We start from the raw sequence: 18,474 nt of genomic DNA on the forward strand, positions 1-18,474 counted from the left end.
TCATTTCGGATCCTTTGAATAGACGCATTTCCGCCTGTTCATAACCGCGGCCTAACTAGCTCGTGCACGCTTCGCTGGCAGCCATGGCCACGAAGACCCAGGTCACATCATACCTGGTCTTCCTCGTCTTTGTCGCGACTCTGGGACCACTACAATTTGGCTATCATCTAGTATGCATCTCGTTGCCATCTCTAAATTCTGCTTACATGGTGTATATGTGATAGATTGGTTGCTGATCAATGACCCCGCTGTAGGCTGAATTGAACACCCCCCAAGCTGTCCTCACATGCGAACAGGCGGCCGTCACCATTTATTCTAAAGGCCTGCCACAATGCATCCCAATGAACCCCTCCCAGTTCGGTCTGGTATCATCCTCCTACACACTTGGGGGCTTTGTAGGGGCTTTGATGGCCGGGCCAGTAGCTACTAAATCAGGCCGCTTGCCTGCTCTGCGAGGCACAACAGTCTTCTTCGTTCTGGGATCTGCAATCGAGGCGTTATCCTCCAACATTCCTCTCATGGTCATTGGACGATTTCTAAGCGGCATTGGCGCGGGCGCCTCCATCGTCGTCGGCCCGATTTTTATATCCGAAGTGGCACCCCCCGCCTCACGCGGTTTCTTCGGAGCTTTCACGCAGGTTATGACCAATGTGGGCATTTTACTGGCAAGCCTTTTGGGCTACTTCCTCAGCCGTGGCAGTTTGTGGAGAGTAATCCTTGCCGTGGGCGCTGCCCTGGGCCTTGCGAAGTTTCTTGGTCTTTTGGTCGTGCCGGAAACGCCAACTTGGCTGGCCGAGCATGAGCGCATGACCCAAGCCCGCAAAGTCCTCCAGCGCATCCGGGGGCGAGACGCTGATATTGAAGCGGAGGTGAAGGCGTGGGGTGCCTTTGCCAACAGTGAGTCCGGAGAAGAACAGTCTCTCTTGTCACCGCCGCCGCAGAATCCCGCCCCGCGCAGTCCCCCAGTGACCATATTCAATGTCATCACTGACCCCAAGAACCGCGCTGCCGTCTATGCGGTGGTGGTGGTCATGGTTTCTCAGCAATTTACAGGCATTAATAGCATCATCATGTACAGCGTCTCCCTCCTTCAAGACACTTTCCCGACGGGTGCGCCACTGCTGGCCATTTTTATCTCTGTGCTGAATCTCGTGGTCACTGCGGCATGCTCCCCGCTCCCGGATCGCATCGGGCGCAAGACCTGTCTGCTGCTCAGTATCACGGGTATGGGTCTTGCATCCATGCTCCTTGCTCTGGGCATCTCCGTGAACCAAAAAGTCCTTTCGGCAGTGGCTAGTCTATCATTTGTGGCCAGCTTCGCCGTCGGTCTCGGCCCGGTGCCGTTCATTCTGGCGTCGGAACTGGTTGGTCCTGAGGCTGTGGGGGCGACGCAGAGCTGGGCTCTCGCTGCCAATTGGGTGTCCACTTTTATCGTCGCGCAGTTCTTCCCCATGCTTAATGTGTGGCTTGGAGGCCATGGCCGGATCTACTGGATCTTTGCTGCTCTCGCCGCGCTCTTTGGCAGCTTGATTGCCTGGTTTGTTCCGGAGACCAAGGGCAAAGCCAATGCAGATGCCGTCTGGGGTCGAGAACGCGACCTGCACCGCGATTGAGCCTGCGTCTATTGACCACTACAGTATTACTTTGGCTAGCTCAACGTTTTGTATCTCTTTCCTTTAATCTCCTTCACAGTTCTTTCATTTGACCAGAGAGTCAGCATGTGATTCGTGTGCACGGGGGCCTCTTCACCCGATCTCCGAGCCACGGAAGGATTCAGGCCGAACCCTGGCCGATCGACGACGATCGATCCTCGATCGTTATCGATCTGCTTCGGGATAGGCCGGACGATGGCCCTATGACGTGTGCTTGTGGGGAGTTTCTGTCCTGATTTGGTTCAGCAGGGCTTGGCACTTGCTAGTCCCAATCAGGCTAGTTGTGGCGCGGTTTTCCGATTTTTCCGCTTGCATGCCAAACTGGGAAGCGTGCGGGGCTCAGCCGTAACTGTGCCACGATGCTGCCTGAGGCTGTCAGCCACTCGCACCGCCTGAATTCCGTTGGTGCCACACAAGCCATTAGGTAATCCTCAGAAATCCCCAACACCTGTTGGCCAGATTTCACTGGAATGTCCGTCCTGTGCTCATGCTGTTCTCCTACCTGTACACCCCCTCGCAGAGCCCTCTCCACCGCAACGCGCAATCCCATTGTAAACTGAATCTTCTCTCCCGAGGCTTTTTCCCGTCCCGAATCGCCTCCATTCACTTTGTTTTACTGTGGTGTACAGTAGCACGGCGGGAATGTCGGCTGAATGTAGCTGTTCCTCGCACAGGCCAGAACAAATGCGACCCCATGGTACCATACCGACATGTTCGAACTATGAATCCGGATACCCCGTACTCCGTAAATAACTCGTCCAAAAATCCCCACAGCTGATGCAGATGAGCAGTGGGCTTACGTTAGAGTACTCATATTTATCGTGTGAAGAGCCTCCCAGCAGCATTGCCTGATTTGCTTTTTGAGTTCAATTCCTCTCTCCAGTGCGGTCGGTCTGCAGCTCGTGTTGCCGTGGCGGAGCTCTTCGGCACCACTCAATCGATTTGCTGAGCTCGTGCTTTTGAGCCACAGCACGGCGCCTGGCGTCTGACAGCCTGACAGCGGTGACCATTCCTGTGCCCCGCATTAAGCGTCTTGACCGTTGCCGCCATGGTCCGCCTCTCCTTGACACAGCGCTTCTCCAGTTACAGGAGCTCGACAGCCTCGCAGCAGAGTAGAGCGACCAGCCCAATGAGATCGCCAACAGACGGATCGTCCAGCTTGATCCTCAAGGTTACCGTCGTCAAGGTGTGTATGCGCTTTTCAGCGTGTGGGATCCGGCTCCGGGACAATTGAAACTGATGGGATGCTTTTTTCGCTTGACTAGGGTAGGAACTTGGCCCCAAAGGACCGAGGAGGGACCAGTGATCCGGTGAGTTGGCCAGTTCAATGGCCTCGTGCGGACGAGCGTGGTAACGCTGACGGATGCCCAGTACCTGGTCGTGACCCTTGGAGATGCCCGACAATCGACGCCCACCATCAGCAAGACCCTCAATCCCGACTGGAACGTAACCTTTGACCTTCCTGTGCTTGGAGTGCCCCTGCTAGAATGCGTCTGCTGGGATCGCGACCGGTTCAAAAGGGATTATATGGGAGAGTTTGACGTGGCGCTGGAGGAGATCTTCGCGAACGGGGAGATCCAGCAACAAGTGCGTTCCCAATGCTCCCAAAGTCGCTTGTCATGCTGTTGACGCAACCCACCAGCCTAAATGGTACACCCTCGAATCTAGACGCCGGACGGTTAAAAAGAAGAATCATGAGGTATCTGGCGAGATCCTGCTCCAGTTCGCCCTGGTCGATCCGAATAACCCGAACGCGTCGCCGGCGGATATTCTCCGCAAGTTCCGCGCAGCAATCAAAGCTGAAGGCGCAGATGGGGACGGAGAGGAGGACGAGGACGACTTCGTAGCTGGATCTGGGAATGAGCAGGACGAACCCGACAACTCTAACGTGGCCGAATCCTCGGACGAAACGGACGACGCTGCAGGGTCTGAGGTGCGAGAAAAGCGCCGACGGCGTCTGCGCCTCCGGCGGTTGAAGCGTAAGTCGATAGCAGCTCGTGCGTACGAATTTTCGGGTGCATCCAGCGGAATAGATGGCCTTGTTTTCATGGAGATCTCCAAGATCACGGACCTTCCGCCCGAGAAAAACGGTAAGCATGGCATACCGGTAGAACTACAGAAAAGCCATTCCGCTGATCTTCACGTCCAGTAACTCGCACGTCGTTTGATATGGACCCGTTTGTGGTAACATCCCTTGGCCGTAAAACATTCCGAACCCGGGTCATCCGCCATAACCTAAACCCGGTGTTCGATGAGAAAATGGTCTTCCAGGTGATGAAACACGAGCAAAATTACACAATCAGCTTTACCGTAGTCGACCACGATAAGCTGTCGGGCAACGATTTGGTTGCGACCGCGGAACTTCCACTCCAGACGCTTATCGCCGCTGCACCAGAAGCGGACCCAGAGACGGGGCTGTACAAACTCCCGGAGCCTACACTCGTTGGCCGAACGCCGAATCCGGTGAAATCGCGGTTTCGGCTGCCCATCTCACGGTCCTCGTCGGGAACCAATCTCTCGAAAAGCTCCAAGCAAGCTCCGATGTCCAGGGGCTCCAGCGCGAGTCTCTCCATGCAGTCTCCGGGGGACCAATCTCCGGCAATCACCACTCCAACTGGTGTCCCTGCGGAACAGAGTACGACCACCCTCACGGTTCCTTCTGGACCCCCAACACCCAAGGCAGAGGAGCCGGACAGCCCAGGGCAAGAAGATGACGATCTCCGTACCTACGTAATTCCTCTTACGTTGGAGAAGAAAGAGCGCTGGGAAGATAAGCATTCTCCGGAACTCTTCATTCGTGCCAAGTACATGCCCTACCGTGCTCTTCGGCAGCAATTTTGGCGCGTGATGCTCAAACAATACGATGCCGATGACAGCGGCCGAATTAGCAAGGTCGAGTTGACCACTATGCTCGATACGCTTGGCTCGACTCTCAAAGAGTCCACTGTCGACTCCTTCTTTAAACGTTTCGCGTCGGAGAACCAGTCCAGCGATACAGTCGACCTGACATTCGACCAAACGATCATGTGTTTGGAGGATACCCTCCAAGAGATCCAGAAGAAGCGCGTTGAGAATGCGGGCTCATCGGGCTCTGACACGAGTAAACTCTCGTCCACTGACGAAGATAGCCCGGACCTCTCCAGTAGCGTTTCGGAAACAGATGATATCTCCCAGGTCAATACCGACTCTCGACGAACGGATATTCCGATGCTTCCCGACACCGAGCAGCCGGCATCCAGTGAGACGGATCTCGTGCCCGACGATCTTGCTGACGATCGCGGCGAAGAGCACGTCATTGAGATCGGCGAATGCCCGTTGTGCCACCAGCCTCGACTCAGCAAACGCTCAGATGCTGATATTATTACGCATCTGGCTACATGTGTCAGTCAAGATTGGCGACAAGTGGATAGCCTTGTAATGGGAGGATTTGTTACCTCTAGTCAGGCTCAGCGGAAATGGTACAGCAAGGTCATTACCAAGATCTCGTACGGAGGCTATCGGCTGGGTGCCAACTCGGCCAATATCCTGGTCCAGGACCGTATCACGGGGCAAATCAATGAAGAAAGGATGAGCGTCTACGTCCGTCTCGGGATTCGCTTACTTTATAAGGGACTGAAGAGCCGCGAGATGGAAAAGAAGCGGAGTAAGTGGAACTAGAATCCAAGTCGTGCAGTTTCATGTATTGACAGAATACGGTGCAGTCCGGAAAATGCTCAAGTCTCTCAGCATTAAACAGGGCAAGAAATATGATGATCCGGCATCTGCGAGTCAGATTGAAAGCTTCATCAACTTCCATCGCCTCGATATGTCTGAGGTTTTGCTTCCGGTAGAGAGCTTCAAGACCTTCAACGAGTTCTTCTACCGTGAGCTTAAGCCTGGATCGCGCCCCTGCTCGGCTCCGGACAACCCGAAGATTGCCGTCTCGCCGGCCGATTGCCGGAGCGTCGTGTTTAACCGCATCGACGAAGCCACGCGCATCTGGGTGAAGGGACGGGAATTCTCCATCGAGAGGCTACTTGGGAATGCATACCCGGAGGATGTCCCGCGATACAAGAATGGCGCCCTGGGAATCTTCCGGCTCGCTCCCCAAGACTACCACCGTTTCCATATCCCTGTCGATGGCGTCCTGGGGACTCCTAAGACCATCGAAGGGGAGTACTACACGGTGAACCCGATGGCTATTCGGTCCGCGCTGGATGTCTATGGAGAGAACGTCCGCGTCCTGATACCCATCGAGTCGGTCGCTCATGGGCGAGTGATGGTCATCTGCGTTGGCGCCATGATGGTCGGCAGCTCCGTCATCACCCGCAAAGCTGGCGAGAAGGTGACTCGTGCCGAAGAGTTGGGATATTTCAAATTCGGTGGCAGCACCGTCTTACTCCTCTTTGAACCGGGCAAGATCATCTTTGACAGTGATCTGGTTGAAAATTCGAACATTGCGCTTGAAACATTGGTACGTTATCTTGACTTTCGACTGTATTCCTGAGTCCTTTTCTCACCTTGCTTGTCAGATTCGTGTTGGCATGTCCATCGGACACACCCCCGATGTCCCCCAATTCCAGCCGGACATTCGACCCAGAAAGGACGTGACCTTGGAGGAGAAGCAAGAGGCCAAGCGCAGGATAGCAGGCAGTCTTGCTCCGCCGCGGGAATAGGCGACTCCTCCGTTTCCGTTGTGCATGATCGTGAATAGAATTTGGAGAGGCAGAGGAAGTACTTAGATCGGAACGTGCATAACAGCGCAGATGTGACCGATTTGCATTTCTGATGTCGCTACTTGGTTATGTTATGACTTTGACTATCAATTTGGTCTAACAAATCTCGTTAGAACATTTGTGAATGCCAATGAAAATCATGAAGTACTCGACAGATCTGTGTACTGTTCTCATCATCTGGAGCTGGCCGTAATTAGAAGCTGGAAATACGTGTATATTATATTTTCCAAAAACAGACTAGTGTGTACCGCGTATCATGACCAACCAAAACAACAACGGGGGGCGTCAGGGTTTCGGAGCGTGACTTTGCCAAACCGACCGCGCGACAGCGATTGAATTCCCTTTTGTCGGCCGGCGCTCCGCCCTTACGATTCGCGTCGATTTCTATACCATCGCGGGTGGACAGTTTGTGCGGAGAAGTTCCCCGAAGCGTTTGATTCTTTGGAGCAGTCAGCGGTGTGGACGATCGATCGCGCGAATCACTCGGCTCATCCTACAAAACAAATTGGAAAACGTCAGACGAGTGGAAGAGATAGACCACCAAAAGGCCAAACATTAACAGTCAACAGTTCATATTCCTCACGAATGGTTGGAATGGCCTCTCGACGAGGGAAGATTTGCTGAATGCGACGCATACGGACGGCTGCTACATCACGCGGTGCGGGATTTGCGCGGAAGGACGACTAAATCTGGCGCTACCCTTGGTTCCTGCTCGTGAAGGACTTGATGGTGTCGTCGCCGGGTTGAGCCGAAGCCATTCAACGTCGCGCAGCGGACATCTCAGAAGTTTCGCGCTTCGGAATCAAAACAAAAGGCGGGGATTACGTCAACGCATCTGACATGACCATCGCGGTCCTCACCACGACTTCTACGATCAAGACGACAACCCAACGGGAGCCGCTGAAGCCGATCAATATGGCCACGTCGCAGGCGCGCGCTCCACCGTCGTCATCTTCTGCATTGAATCCGGCGGGGAAGGGCCGCGCTACGACGCGCCCGGGAACGCAAACGGCTACGGCGCACGATACCGCCGCAGAAAAGCTTGCGGCAGCGGATAAGAAACGTAAAGCGAGTAAGTTGGACGCGTAAGATGTCTGTGCTGTCAGGGAGGTGAGGAAGTGCTAATCGAGATGCCTGGTTTATATAGCCTACGATGAAGATGTTGAAGGATTTCAATTTTCTCGAGCGACGACAAAAAAGGCAAAACAAAGTGAACAACACCAGACCGAAAATGGGCTTGGAGAGCCCGTTCAGCAATCTCCGCGAAGGGGCCGGCCACCAAAGGCCAAACCCAGCAAACCGCCTAACGATCAGCCAACGGAGAATACGAATCTCAATGGGACAGCGAATCCTAAACCCCGCGGAAGGCCGCCGAAACGCACATCTTTAGACTTCGAAGCGCCTTCGGAACAACAATCGCGGACATCTCGAAAACGAGTCGAGGAACCCACGCCCGTCGGCAAAACGAATACGAGTAAGAGGGGCCGTCCACCAAAGCCTAAACAAGTAGATGAGGCTACATTTGAGTCACCGGCGCCTACGGCTGGGACAGCCAAGGTTCCCTTACCCGCGTCGGATACACCTGTTATCCGGCGGAATAAGGAAATGAGAGAGGAACGAGGAGGCAAGGGTCAAAGGCGAAGTAGTTTGGGGATGAGAGGGCGCCGGGCAAGCTCCTTGATAGAGTCTGGGGCTTCGAACGGTAAGTTTTTCGTATTGACTTGACCGATCGTGGTTAACTCGTATGCAGCGCTACCTCACAAGGAAGTCAGAACATCGGATTTTTACAAGCACATTGAGAGCGACCTCCCTGAACCACGGCGCATGAAGCAACTGTTGACATGGTGTGCGACACGAGCCATGGGAGAAAAACCAACGGGCTCGCGGTCGGAGGATGACAATGCGCGGTTAGCAGGTAGGTTCCATCTGAATTCTATAAAAACAGTGCGATTCTGACGCTGTACAGCTCGCGTGATTCAGGAGGAACTGCTACAAGACTTCTCCAATAAGCCAGAGCTCTACAACTGGTTTTCACGCGAGGACCAAGCGCCTCCGGCCGTGGTGGTGAAACAGCCGAATCCAAAGAACATCCAAAACGCTGAGAAAATCAAGGAATTGGAAGAGCATATTAAACGGTAATGCGAAAGCAAAGTGCGCTGTCGAGAATGATTGCTAATGGAATGGCGCAGATTACAAGCCGAGCGACAAGCCTTGACCGCACTATTACGAGCGCCATCAATACCAAAACATAGCGAGGAACAGCGAAGTAGTGGCCCTCCTTCTCTCTCAGCCATCGACTCGTCAATATTGGATCCCTCCCAACAATCACTCCTAAACCGTCTTGGATACGCAACTCCTCGAATAGAGACCGACCATCAAACGGCCCAACAACAACGGACCCAGCCGCAAATATCCTCCGCGGATGTGTCTTCCCGCCTCTCACGTATTACTACCTCTCTGGCACCGACATTAGACACCTTTGCCTCCTCCCTCCATGACATCGACGTATACCGCTCAGCCGCTGACAGCCTCTCATCTCGTATCCTGCGCATATGCGCCGAGCGCCTCGAAGAACGTGACTCATTACCCCTGCCATCAATCACAGGGGAGGGCGACAACGGCAGCGCAGCACAAGACAAAGACCCCCACCGTGACAGTGGTGGGCGAGCAGCGCGAGCACTGCCGCTTCGGCCTCACCGAAACGAGGATATTAGCATCGTTCTAGGCGCACTGAGCCGTATCGAACGGAGATGAAACTGGAAAAAGAAAAAGTTGAAGCCATGATGTACAGCGTTGGGTGTTTTGTGTGTTTTGTTTTTTCTGCTCATGCCATGTTGCTGCCATGTGATACCAAAGGGCGTTGTTGTGATTAGCCGTGCCTTGCTTGATTTGTTTCTGGGTCGATGGACATGGGGAGTCTTGTTTATTTGGCATTAGGAATGAGATGTGGCCTTGCGCGATATGATTAATCTGCTCTGAATATAGATATTCTGGTCGGAAGCAGGTAACTTATTCACTGGAAATCAATCTAACTATCTCGTTGGTCAGCTGCTAGCGTTAGCATCCAAACTGCGTAATGCCAATGAGCAACACTGAATAGAAGCGATCCGCAATCCTCAAAGCGAAGAGAAGGTTTACGAGTCCGTCGAGATAGAGTCCTACAAAGCGCTTGAATTCGTTGCACTGTGGTGACCCATCACTATGGGTCTGGACAACCGGGGGGAAAAATCGCAGGGTTAATCAGTCACTCTGGACTAGACCGGTCTGATATATAATCTCGCAGAACCCAGAGAAGATGACCGTTACACAGGCTTATTTCTTTTATATTTTATGTTGGGGCGGAGGCTTGAGCTTGGAAGCTTGTTTTTCTCTGATGAGTCACTTCTGGAGTACGGGCAGTGTAGTCTTGACCCTCTGTCTGAACTTGGACTTCTGGAATTACTATTCATTTCCATCATTCCTGTGGATTCTTAGCCTTAGACAACACAGATTTTAAGCAACCGCCATTTAGCTGGCGACTCTGTATTAAGCGTTCAATTACGAATACGTGTCAATCCATGCGTTCCTGTAGATTGGTAAGTAGTTACAGTAAGTGGTGTCCATTTACATTTTCACGTTCTCATACAGCGGATGCAGGGTGCAAAAAACCCGTCGAACCGAGCCGCGGGAAGGCTTGGCCATGCAACAAGCCACAAAAATCCCTTAGTCTTTTTCTTTTGGACTTTTGTTGGCTTTCGATCTGGAGTAGGACGTAGGAACCCGGTTCGGGATGGTCGGAAAGGCTGCGGGGAAGAAAGAAAGAAAGGAACATGTATAGCAGGATACGTCGTCGGTTTGGGATCCGATAGGTTGAAAGGTCCGTCGTGATGGTGATATGCTTGACGAATCTGACTTGCCCGCGGAGGCGCATGAGCTCATGCATCGTAGCGTGAAATTGTATCGGCGAAACCGTTGGGACTTTGGCGGTAAAACTTCGAGAACGAAGACATTGATGGTCCTTGGGAAGCTCATAACTGAGCATGTTTATTGGATTCGGTGTGATTTTCTTCAATTAAGTCGTCGCGAGAATCTACTTTTGTCAGTACTTCAGAATGGGAGTAGATCAGCTCAGCCAGTTCCAACGAGTCTCTGCTCTGCAGGTTACCGGCTGCAGCTGGATTCGACTTGTTCGAGGATCTGCGGAGTTAGGGCTGGAACTGAATTACAAAATTACTAAGCAGTCCTTTTACCAACAAAAGTATAGAGTAGATCAGATGAGGACAAAGGGGCAGGTGTGCGCTTTGTATTTCCTCAACTTCGACCTCTTCAGCCAAGGGATACTGACATTTTAATGACATCCCCTCTTCATCTCCACACTCCAACGGACAGACAAACTCACATCCTCCAGATCTGACTGAAATCAGAGAATTATACCACCCACAATCCCCAACAGACCGCAGTGACCAACCTGTGAACAAGGTTCTCATTCTCCAGACTCGTTCCCCTGCGAGTCATCGGAAAAGGTCCCAGTTTCTGACGTGACGGGATTTTCATGAGAGATCGAGAATTTAGGAATGGACAGCCGTTGTATCTAGTTTGTTGGGACCATGTTGGACGTGATGGGGGCGCCGTTGGCGCCAGTTCTTGTTGTCGTTGTACAACCTCGGCGTCGTCGACAGAATGTATCCGCGTCATCGTTCGTCGGCTACGAGGTACTATTGGTCTGCGAGAGGAAAATCGAAAACGTCTATTAAGCGAGTCAAGAAAATATGACCTCCGGTTTATCTAGGAGGTTCTATTGCTTCCATGATGCGAACTGGCCGTTTTCTTTTCCACCGTAAAAGTCGAAAGCTGACTGCATATCACCTTCTGGTACATGCTATCTGGAATCAACGGATCAGAGAACACGCCCCTGTGGCTTAGTCTGTGATAGGGCCACAAAGACGAGAATTCATGCCCGGGATATCCCGGTCAGAAAGATCAGCCGTGTTACTTGAACTCTGCCGATCGGTCAGGAGTCCGGAAGCCGCTGAGACCACGGACCACAGTGACACCTAAACGCAACCCTCCTTTTCCTACTTTTCCTGCTGTGTTTGATGGGTGGTTGTTCGCGGCAGTTGGATGTGCGGAAATTTTTTGACCGTTAAGTCTTGACGCTCGCTTGACTGTTGATTTTCATGCGATTGACCTTGTACCTGCTGGGAACAAGAATGATATATTTTCCCACTGATCATCTTCGTAGGCTAGGATTCGTCATAGGATGTCCATGATTTGACTAGGACCAACCTCTGTTGAGATGATCGCCGGACAAAGGGCAAAGGCACTGTCTTCACCATTCCCTTAGTCCAGTACTTGCCGTCGTACTGATGGAAAGTCATCGGATACTACTTACCAGGTATATGCTGACTAAATCGGTGTGGTGACACTCAATGCCGTGTTGGAGTCCGTGCCCCAGAAGTCACTTGGTCTGGACTTTGATCGTTACCGAAGTAGCGATTGTCCATAATCTGCCGCTGGTCGGTATTGTCCTCATCCCTACCTTTTGACCCAGTGGAGCCATAGCCTATCCACTGTGGCGGCGCTACACCAGATCAGAATGACACCTTATGGCAAGAAGAACGTCTCGTGCCTTTTTCCTGTCTTAATTTTGTTAACCGAGGTGAATAAAAGACTCGCCCATAAGGCTTAGTCACAGGGGGCCAGCACAGAGGTTTGTTAGATCTGCACTCCGGAGTCCGTATGAGTAGGGTAGATCGATAGTGATGAGAAACAAACTCAACGCTGGAGTTGCTCTCGATCAGATTTTTCGGAGGAGTTTCAAATGAGAGACTATTAGATTTCATCTTGGATAGGAATTTTGCCAATGTGGACTGCATTTCCATATGATACATTGGTTCTTACTCGGCCCGGATCGCGGTTTTCAGGGTCTCTTCAATTCTCACCACAGCAGCCGTGACTCAGGAGCCGAATGGAGGAAAGCCAGGAGCTCAGGCCTTTCGCTTACTCGAGCCACAGTGTCACTGTTCCCTGCGTGAGTCTTCAAAACACATGTAAGATCTTCAACCGCAAGCCACTCGGGTTGTATCCGTCGGTCGATGTGTCCAATGAGGATCCAATAAGGTCATCTTGACGAAGTATTCTTTGACTCAGAACATCAGTTGCTTCTCTCTGATTATGATTTTAAAGTAGTATATAAGCAGATTGGCATATGAATGTCCTCAGAGTCAGCCTCAAGTCATACCCCGATACCATCGGCGCTTTGGGTGATGTAAAGACATTCCTCAACTCACTCCAAGAATAATCCATCTTCTCGATTCGAAGCTCTATCTTTCCAGTTTTGAGAGGTAATAGCCCCCTTTTCCTTTTGGAATCTATCTGAGTTTATTTTTGTTAGTCTGTTTTGCTTGGGAACATAGCCTCCCTGCCCCGGCCAGTTCAGCCCTAACACCAAGCTACCGGTCCCCCATTGCTATACCCTAGTCCCGGCTTTTTGTGCAATCGACCGTGCTGCCCTCCGCAATTCTTCCCTCTCCATCTATGTTTCCGCCACCAGTGAATCTTGTTTGCAGCGGGCATACACCTTACGCGAAGAGCTGAATACATTCCTCCGTTGATATTATCTCAAACGCCACATCGGATGTGTGTGCATAAAGAGAAGGAGCTCCCTCTTTAATGATAAGGGAAGGGGACTACGGAAGAAGCGATATCTCGAAGGCGTTATTAATATATTCCCCAGTTTTTCAGGTCTGGAACTATTTTTCCTGTGGACCATTTGTCACCCTTCCAATCCCTGGCCTTTTTTTGTACGCTCTGGGGTTCGTGACATTTGGTCTCGATTCGTATTAATGACGTTTCTGGCTCCATTCCCGATTCTTGGTGCTGGATAGAGAGGGGTCTAGGGCTAACGGACGTCGATGCACGGCGGCTTTTATCTATTATTCTCCTTTTTTGCCGGATTTATTATTTTTACGGACGTTTTTCTCCCTCAGGAAATGCTGCAGAATGTAGGTTTTCGCGGTTGGTTTATCTAGTTTGTTGTCTTTGCGCCGGCATTGATCTCGGACGACAGTCGGACTTTGAACAGATTTGATATAGTCAAGTATGTGATCGGCTGACTTGATCTAACCAGTAGTTTATATTTTGAGTTCCTCGAATATCTTGTGGAGTCTCGATCCTGGAGCTGCAGTGCGGATGGAGCTCTTTCACCCGGCAGGGAGTGATCCACCAGAAGCTCGGACGATGGCGGAAGGGTACTTTGAACTTCCACTGTCAACGAATTCTATGGCTCAATATAATGAAGGACGAGTCTTCCGTGAGGATTATGCAAGCTTCCAGGGCTCAGATATTTCGTCATTGCCGTCGCCCAATGGGAATGCTTCTTTGCTAGATACAAGGGGTGAGCAGACTAAGCCAAAGAATGCAGGCATGCTCAAAACCACGAATGGCATTACATCTAACAATAGTGCATCAGAGCAAAATCAAGAACATCGGCGACCACTGCCGGCGTCAGATGGTCATTCAGACGAAGGGATAGCGGCTCCTCAAAAACCATACGCCGCTATCGACATTCTTCCTGACGAACCAGGAAACAACGCCGTAGACCTGCCTAGAGCTAGCGACAGTTCTTTCATCTTCTCCGATGATGGTGGACTGGCCGGGTCCACTCCACCGGCGCCGTGCAGTATCCCCGGTGTCATGGGAGAGGACGGGTATGATGATAAGCTTACAAGCCAGAATGACCTGGCGGGCTATCGTCAACCTCCGTTTTCCTCTTTGCAGCCACATAGCTTTTGGTTCCTCTCTAGAAATAATAGGTTCCCCGCGCTCAAAAGTGCGAGGTCTCCTTCTTCAGTCTCCTCGTCCACCCTGATCGGATCGGACTATGGTGACGAGATTCGTCTGATTACTCTGATCGAGACACTCCAACCTCCGCTTGACGATGAAGAAGGCCGCCCGGTAGAGCGAGACCGGGCCCGGCGACATTTATCAGGTTCTTCTGGAGGAGCTCACCAGCCTGTTCAACAACAAATGACTGATCGAAACACTACCAACCCGTTTACTCGGCTTGTTGCTTTTCAATCGCGATCTGGCCGAGTTACTACAGCTGGGGATCGTGCTACCACTGCTACCGATCCCGCTGTGTCCTCGCCCGCTCTCTACCGCTGGGGGTTGCTGTCGCAATTGTTGAAGCTCCGCCATGGCGCTCAGCAAGATCCGATGCCCGAGCCAGTGCCCTACCCGGACAATCTTCATGCTGGGGATGACTGTATTACAGATGAGAAGGACGTTCATCCGGATCTTGACTCGCTGAGCCAGGATTCGTTTTCAAAACTGGAGCAACATCGGAGATGGTATGGCAGGTCCCCCAATCTCTCAGACACATCGCTGGCCCTCAGCGGGACCACAGCCAAGAGCTCTCTCACCGGAATCTCTGGGCCACCGCCGTCCATCAAGAGATCACAGAGCAGTGATTGCGTGATTGACATGACCCGTAAGCCAGCGTCACCCGTGAAAAAGGAGCCTCGATTCACGGTGCGTTCGTCCGAAATGGCTGCCAGACAAAGTTATATCGTCCACCTGAGCCAAGCGCTGATGAAATTCGGAGCTCCCACTCATCGGCTGGAGGAAGCTCTGTACATGACGGCACGAGCCCTCTCGGTCCAAGCCCACTTTTTTTACGTCCCTGGATGCATGGTGATATCCTTTGAGGATCCCATTACGCACAAGACGGAAGCACAACTGGTCAAGTTGACCCAGGGTATTGACCTGGGACGGCTCCTAATCGTGCATCGAATCTACAAAGGGGTGATCCATGAGACCATTGGCGTGGAAGAAGCCATCCGGCGCCTGGAAGAGTGCATGCAACGCAAGCCCAGGTTCAACGTGTGGGTGCTTATCTTTTTGCACGGCTGCGCCAGCGCATCAGTTGGGCCATTTGCTTTTGGAGCGCGTCCCATCGACATGCCCATTGCTTTTTGTCTAGGCTGTGTTCTCGGAATACTGCAAGAAGTGCTGTCCCCGCGGTCGTGTCTCTACTCGAACGTGTTTGAGGTGTCGGCCGCGATGCTGACATCGTTCTTGGCGCGCGCATTTGGCAGTATCCCGTACAAGGGCGGGCGGCTGTTCTGCTACTCGGCACTTGCCCAGTCGGCGATTGCGCTGATTCTGCCGGGATGGATCGTGCTCTGCGGCAGCCTCGAACTGCAAGCCCGCAACATGGTGGCCGGCTCGGTCCGCATGGTGTACGCCATTATTTATTCTCTATTTCTTGGTTTTGGAATCACCATTGGAGCGGTGGCGTACGGCCTGATAGATTCCAACGCTACGTCCGAGTACGTCTGCCCACCGAGCCCAATCCCAAACCCCTACCTGCAGAGGTTCCCATTTGTTCTCGCGTTCACCTTCTTCCTGGCAACCATCAACCAGTCCCAATGGCGGCAGATTCCGATGATGCTAGCAACCTCTCTCTGCGGCTACCTAGCCAACTACTTCTCCTTCAAACGATTCGGCTCCAACACGCAATTTGCCAACACGCTCGGCGCGTTCGTCATCGGCGTTATGGGCAACTTGTACAGCCGGCTGTTCAACGGACTCGCTGCCGCGGCGATTCTGCCCGCCATCTGGGTGCAGGTGCCCTCGGGTTTAGCAGCAAGTGGCGCGCTTGTCTCCGGCATCACATCCGCGGATGAAATCACATCAAACCGAACATTCTACTCGGTCATCAACAACGGCACGCAGGGGTTTTTTGATGCGCAGCGCAATATAACCTTTTTCGGTACGAATCGGCTCTACGGCGACATGATGTTTGATATTGGCTACGGCATGGTTCAAGTTGCCATCGGCACGACCCTCGGGCTGTTTTTGGCAGCCCTGGTGGTGTATCCTTTTGGGAAGAAGAATAGCGGGTTGTTCAGCTTCTGACGGATTTCACGAACACGCAATGTCTATGATGTTTGGTCTTTTGCACTCTAATTATTTTCCTCGATTTTCTACCCAGCCAGGGCGGGCGGAATTCATGTCTTCCCACTTCAGCTCAGTTTCGGCGTTCTGGCGTTCTTTCCTTTGAATCTTCTCGCGACTGGTGTCCTATGCACGACGTGAGCCTTGACTTGATCCAATACATACGTCACGGCTCGCTCATATAGTTTTCACTTGTCCTTCTCTATTGATAATTTTGGTGCGATGCGGTTTTACGTGCCATGACTTGACCTACTGTTTCTTGCATTGAGCAGGAGTTCCGTGTGAGGTGGAGTCGTTTTATTCAGCAGAGAATAAACGGTGAGAGAAAAACGAAAAAGAAGTTTGTCGACGACAGTTTGACTTTCATTGGTATATGTTTTGATGATAAATCAATCGTTGGAATGTTGTTCATTACCTATCCCGCAAATGATCAAGTTTCCATTGCAGTTTAGGGTTTCGTAAGTCACAGGACCAGCCATTCAGTTAGTTAAGTATTGCCTCAGGCATCAACTAAGTAAGTTAACTATGATTAGTCATTTCTCACGTTAGTTCGGAAATCCGAACCGGCAACGACGTACTTCCCAAAAAGAACAAGCAGGCGAAGATCCAACGCGGATTACCTCGGCTCCCAAATTTGTGAGGAACTTGTGAGCTTCAAGGTGTTGTCGAACACAACTGGAGACCAGGACCCATCATCGCTAAGTTCACCCCGGGAAATTACAAAGGAGAAAAAAAAAAAAAAAGCGACTACGGAGCTAACTAATGTACATAACTGCCAATCTTCATCGACGATCGTTACAAAGTACATTAGCACAAAGCGAGACACTGCGCTCGGATTTTCTTTCCATCTCTTCGTTCAGTCTTGTTCTCGGTAATTGTCATGTGAAATCCCAACGGAGCCCCAAACTTCCCCCAACCTGTGGATCATTTCACATTTAGGCTGTATTTTATGGAAGATTTTAACGAGCCGAAGGAAGAGGAGAGAGGAGAAGGAGAAGGAGGAGAAGGAAGGAGGAGGAGGAGTTGGAGCTTAATTACAGTATTGATCGGCCCTTTTGATTGATCGCCATAAACTCAATCGATGATCGTGCATGCCTCTAACACTAGCAGACCCAACAGGAACAGAAAAGAACAATGGAGAAAAGAAAAAAAAAAAAAAAATTCAAAGAGTCTGAATACCGTAACTAAGCGTTACTGAATAGCGTTGCAGAGAATCAGACAATTGGGGGGGACACATCACACAGACAAATCAGATAATTAGATAGACGAGAGCTGGGCCAAAGTTTCCGGGGGCCCTCGTGCTCGCCGATCAGATTGCATATGCAGGTCGTTCTGCGTGAGGTATGAGAACACCTATCAAACAATCATGGGTATGATATCCTATCTCTCGCGATTGGGACAGTTTTCGAAAAAGTTTCTCTTGCAGGGCTCTTCTGCAGCTTGCAGAGTTTTCATTGCCACTCTCCAAGCTGCCAATTGTTTTTTAAAAAAAAAAAGCTTATGCCTAAAAGAAAGCCAATCCAAGATCACGGGAATGTAAATCGGGGACCAAAAGAGAGTTTGGTTCGGATAGGCGGCATCAGATCATGTAAAAACTCAGATCTCCTCTTTTCCTTCGGAGTTAAGCGAGACACCAAAGCCCATTCGGTCCGTTAGAAAGCGGGTAAAGCTGCATCTAAGAAACAAGACGAAAGCACCATTTCATTATTAAGCTTCCGGTAGTACAGAGTAAACTGTAACTCTACCCCGGTTGCACGAGGGCGGGATGATAACAAACAGTACTCTCCTTTAAAGAAATATTGAAATTACTTGGGGGGGAATCCAAGGTACAAAGGAGGAACCCCGTATACCATGGTCCATAGACTGGAGAAAAAAGGTACCTGAGATTTTTTGGTAACTTTACGAGTTAATACGAGAGTGAACCATAGAAACGCCCTCTGGTGGATGACAAATCCCATCTCAATAATTCGTCCAGGAACCAATCCGTAAATTTCTCGGTAAGCGTTCTGAAACAAAATACTGTACCCATCAGGGAGGATTACTGTCCTCGTACAATACTCGTATCTCCATAGTATGTAGTATGGGGTAGTTGGGAAGTAACTAAAGTGCACCCGTCTCAAGATAAACTTTAGAATCGGCGACTGTCAAAGAACTGGGAAAGTCCGGGC

At 51.3% G+C, this 18,474-nt stretch overlaps 4 protein-coding genes across 4 annotated transcripts; all 4 read left to right on the plus strand.

The window, feature by feature from the left end:
* Nucleotides 1-83: 83 nt before the first annotated feature.
* Nucleotides 84-1,613, plus strand: VTN49DRAFT_2401 (uncharacterized protein; the record flags this gene model as incomplete). The annotated part of the gene is made up of 2 exons (XM_069410123.1): nt 84-170; nt 255-1,613. The coding sequence occupies 2 exons, from the start codon at nt 84-86 to the stop codon at nt 1,611-1,613; spliced, it is 1,446 nt and encodes a 481-aa protein (XP_069268959.1).
* Nucleotides 1,614-2,700: 1,087 nt separating this feature from the next.
* VTN49DRAFT_2402 (uncharacterized protein) lies at nt 2,701-6,307 on the plus strand (the record flags this gene model as incomplete). The annotated part of the gene is made up of 7 exons (XM_069410124.1): nt 2,701-2,838; nt 2,918-2,962; nt 3,024-3,239; nt 3,295-3,742; nt 3,802-5,295; nt 5,354-6,105; nt 6,164-6,307. 7 exons carry the CDS (start codon nt 2,701-2,703, stop codon nt 6,305-6,307), a joined length of 3,237 nt encoding a protein of 1,078 aa, XP_069268960.1.
* A 900-nt stretch (nt 6,308-7,207) lies between these two features.
* On the plus strand, nt 7,208-9,121 carry VTN49DRAFT_2403 (uncharacterized protein; the record flags this gene model as incomplete). The annotated part of the gene is made up of 5 exons (XM_069410125.1): nt 7,208-7,439; nt 7,515-8,069; nt 8,118-8,282; nt 8,334-8,502; nt 8,557-9,121. 5 exons carry the CDS (start codon nt 7,208-7,210, stop codon nt 9,119-9,121), a joined length of 1,686 nt encoding a protein of 561 aa, XP_069268961.1.
* Nucleotides 9,122-13,537: 4,416 nt separating this feature from the next.
* VTN49DRAFT_2404 (uncharacterized protein) lies at nt 13,538-16,267 on the plus strand (the record flags this gene model as incomplete). The annotated part of the gene is made up of 1 exon (XM_069410126.1): nt 13,538-16,267. One exon carries the CDS (start codon nt 13,538-13,540, stop codon nt 16,265-16,267), a length of 2,730 nt encoding a protein of 909 aa, XP_069268962.1.
* Nucleotides 16,268-18,474: the final 2,207 nt, after the last annotated feature.

The sequence above is a fragment of the Thermomyces lanuginosus genome, assembly GCF_041956635.1.
Source record: "Thermomyces lanuginosus strain ATCC 200065 unplaced genomic scaffold VTN49scaffold_27, whole genome shotgun sequence".
Taxonomy (NCBI): domain Eukaryota; kingdom Fungi; phylum Ascomycota; class Eurotiomycetes; order Eurotiales; family Trichocomaceae; genus Thermomyces; species Thermomyces lanuginosus.